This window comes from Sipha flava, unplaced genomic scaffold, assembly GCF_003268045.1.
Source record: "Sipha flava isolate LNK unplaced genomic scaffold, YSA_version1 17719_pilon_pilon, whole genome shotgun sequence".
Lineage (NCBI taxonomy): Eukaryota > Metazoa > Arthropoda > Insecta > Hemiptera > Aphididae > Sipha > Sipha flava.
Window position 1 is genome coordinate 1 of NW_020272068.1, and position 3,863 is coordinate 3,863.

General features: G+C 31.4%; 1 protein-coding gene across 1 annotated transcript; it reads left to right on the forward strand.

The window, feature by feature from the left end:
- Positions 1 to 2,109: 2,109 nt before the first annotated feature.
- On the forward strand, positions 2,110 to 3,820 carry LOC112680458 (the record flags this gene model as incomplete). Its single annotated transcript, XM_025550557.1, has 2 exons — positions 2,110 to 2,283; positions 3,327 to 3,820. Coding segments are annotated over exons 1-2 (668 nt in total), but the record flags the coding sequence as incomplete, so codon positions are not given.
- Positions 3,821 to 3,863: the final 43 nt, after the last annotated feature.

The following is a 3,863-nucleotide window of genomic DNA, read 5'->3' on the forward strand; positions in this document are numbered from 1 at the left end:
TTTTTCAAGTTTTATAATTAAATTTGGCAACTGGGACAAATGTGTTCGGATAAATGATAAATCAGATATAATAGATGTAGTACTCAAAATGGATTTTACTTTTTTGACAGATTGGGCGTCATCTTCTATATTAGATTATTATTTTCAGAGTAAATCAAAGCAGCTTCTAACCATGTTCCCCACCTTGTTATTATAGGTTCTGGTGAAAAGTGACAATCCATAAAATTTTTATAAGCAGTAATACGGTGAGGAGCTTTTAAAAAAAATTTTTTTCCATTACTTACTAGTTTATTTATACCCGGGAAAATGTCTCTAACTTTTTCGGTCACACGGTTTAAGCCATAGGCAACACAAGTTATATGAATAATATTAGAATAAAATATTTTTAATGCTCCTCCAGCTTTTATCATATATGGTGCGGCATCGCTGATAAATAACAGAATTTTATCTTGAAATAACGTGTCTCCAAAAAATTCCGTTAAACTATCATTCACAAATCCAGAAATTGTTTCATAGTTAGTTTTTTTAAATTCTTTGTAAGAAATCAGAAATGAAGTAGGCATTATTTCCGGATGAAGTATCCGAATAATTAAGCTACAAACATACAGCCCTCTAGAATTAGTCGTTTCGTCCACCATAATATAAATGAATTCGTTAGTTAATTTTTCTCGTATTTTCGTAAGAATAGATTCAAAACATATTTTTAAGTAATTTTTTCGTAACGTACTTTCATCTGGAATATTCTGACATATTTTTGTAAAAAATTCTTAAATGGTGTCGACTAAAGTTTATTGAAAGGAATATTTGTGGCTACCAAGGCAAAACACATATCTGTTAAAAATTCTTTTTCTACTAGCCATTGCTGAGGTGGTTTCAAATATTAACAATTGCACCGGATTACGATTATTCTTTTTAGTAGCAGTCATTTGTTGGTGTACAGCTAATAAGAACAAAAATCGGTTGTCTGTAAAGTCGGTTTACTGACGATAGTTGAACGTGACAACGTCTTAAGAAAATACTAATGGAATGGTAGCATTTTTTCAAACGAAAATTTTAATTTCATTTGTTTAATAAATTTGTATGTATATAGAGAAGGACGTAAATGGAAATAAATAAATACAGTAGGTTAGTGAAATATGACTGTTGTTATAATTCTTATCATGAAACTTCTTTAGGCCTGTCCAAAAATATAATATATAAATATATATAACTGTTAACACTTCAAAACTTAAAAAAATAAACGTTTTCATGGCACACGTATATTTAAAATTTAACTAAACACTATTATTTTATATGCGTTTTACGAACAGATATGTAAATGTGACACATTCAATTTTTTTTGAAAATTCATTAATTAAATAAGCTTAAACAAAAATAATTGGTTCATAATTGAGACATAAATTAATATATAATTATAACTATGTAGAATGTACATAATTACTATTATATTACTATTATAATAAAGCTGTAACTATTGTTTTAGCCAAACGTAAAACATAATAAAAAATCGTTTAAACAAACGCTATCACTTTATATATTAATATGTAAATATATATGTGTTATCTGTATACTAAAATAACTCGGTTATTATGTTTCTACGGATAAAACTAATTATACTCCATATAACCGATATAATAATCGTTGAATGAAAATTAAAGGGACCCACACACGATCATTTTAACTGTGCAGTTTATCTCTGAAATTAACCGAGAAAAAATTGTACCGTTATCTAAACTGAAGGTGTGTAGGATACATCAGTTTTTCCATCAGTTATGATCACAGTTCTTTCAGTTTTTTTCTTAAGTGTAGTCACAGTCTACTGGTATACTGTATGTGTATGCAGATGGCAATGGGTGAGCAGCAGTGTGTTGTGTAATTGCAGCAGTGCTACTTGAAGAAGAAGATAAACGGAAGAAAAGGCCCCGTGAACGCTGGAGCAAGGATTGGTTTCTGCAAAGAAGTGTTTTGCCCAGCGATTGTCATTTGTTGAACGAGTTGAAAGAAGGAGGGGAAATTGCTTTTTTCAGTAATTACCTACGAATGGATGACAACATTTATCAAGTGCTCTTGAGAAAATTTGCTCCCCTCATCGAAAAACAAAATACAGTCATGAGAGACGCAATGCCTTCTCATGTGAGATTGATAGCAACGCCTCGGTTTCTAGCGACAGGGAGAAGCTATGAAGATCTGAAATTTTCAATGCGAGTTTCCCCTCAAGCACTCGGAGATATAATCATAGAAACCTGCATAGCAATACAGATAGCACTACGAGATTTCATTCAAGTAAGTGTATTTCAATTACTTATATTACATATTCACATAAAAAATATCATATAACTATTGTTTTGGTTTTATAATGATATACTATAATTACACTACACTAATTAAGATCGCCTTAAATAAAGATAAAACATACCATACAAAACAACTATAAGAAAACATTAAGGTTCTAAATATCAAAAACTTATATTTTAGATCAGCAGTCCTTTTCTTAAAAAAAGTGTGTTTTCTGGGGATTTTTTATTTTGTAATTGGATAATTTTTTTTAACCATTTGATTTATACAAAAGAAAAAAATGAATAAGTTGATAAATATATTTATTAAAGAAACATTTAAGTTCATCAAAATTAGTAGCTAAATATATATATAGATATATATGTATTATATAATATTATTTTTACAATAGAGTATGTTCATCAAAAATCATCTTCATTTATATAGCTGAATCCTTCGAATACGCTCTTTACCGTCTGAGTATCTGCAAAAGACGAGTTGGATGTAGATGGATGTGAAAAAGAGTTTGGTGGAGATTGATACCATGAATGCGATTGTGTTGTAGTTGGCGGAAGCTCCGATGAGTGAACCACATAGCTGCGTCTGTTCAAAAGTCCCATTTGACCACCAAGCAATGTTTCATTGATAACTTTATCAGCAAACATGAGCTGTTGTGGACTGAGTTTTTTTTATTTAACCGCGTAACCCTTCACCAATGTTAGGAACGCATCGTCTTCAGCTTCCAAATACCGCGTGGCTTTAATAAGAAGACCGTGTGATGTAGGAATGGTCTTTTTTTTTTTGCTGGGTGGTGCAGAAAATGAAGTGTGTGTTAGCCCAGGTGAAGTAAATTCAGATAAAGGAACTGAAGCCTATAACATAAATAAAACTGTTTGGTCAAAATTACATATTAAAGTTGGAAAAATTACTAATAATTTAATACATCGCCATTACAGTGATCCACTCGATGCCTCTAATACACAACAGTATTACACATTTGGTTATTTTTTTTTTAAACTAAGTAGTTTCAATTTCTAAATTTATGGTTTTAGATTCCTCAAAGTGAAAAATATTGGAAAAAGGTAGCTTATGAGTTTCAAGAAAAATGGCAATTCCCACGCTGTCTCGGTGCGGTCGATGGCAAACATGTTCAAATAAAAAAACCGGCAAATTCAGGCTCTCGGTACTTCAATTACAAAGGTACTTTTAGCGTCGTATTAATGGCTGTAGTTGACGCTAATTACGAAATTTTAATGGCTGATGTGGGAAAAAGTGGAAGAATTTCGGATGGAGGCGTGATTAAAAATACATCTTTCTACAACAGTCTTATAGAAGGTGAACTAAACATTCCACCTCCTGAACGCCTTCCAGGAAGCAACAAGACTGCTCCATATGTTTTCATTTCAGATGAGGCTTTTCAGTTGACGGATAATTTCATGAAACCATATGCTTTGTCTGTGCTTAATAATGAAAAACGCATTTACAACTATCGTCTATCAAGAGCAAGGAGGGTCGTTGAAAATTTTTTTGGGATTCTAGTATCTAGGTTCGCAGTTCTTGGAAAACCCATCAATCTACAACCAAAAAAA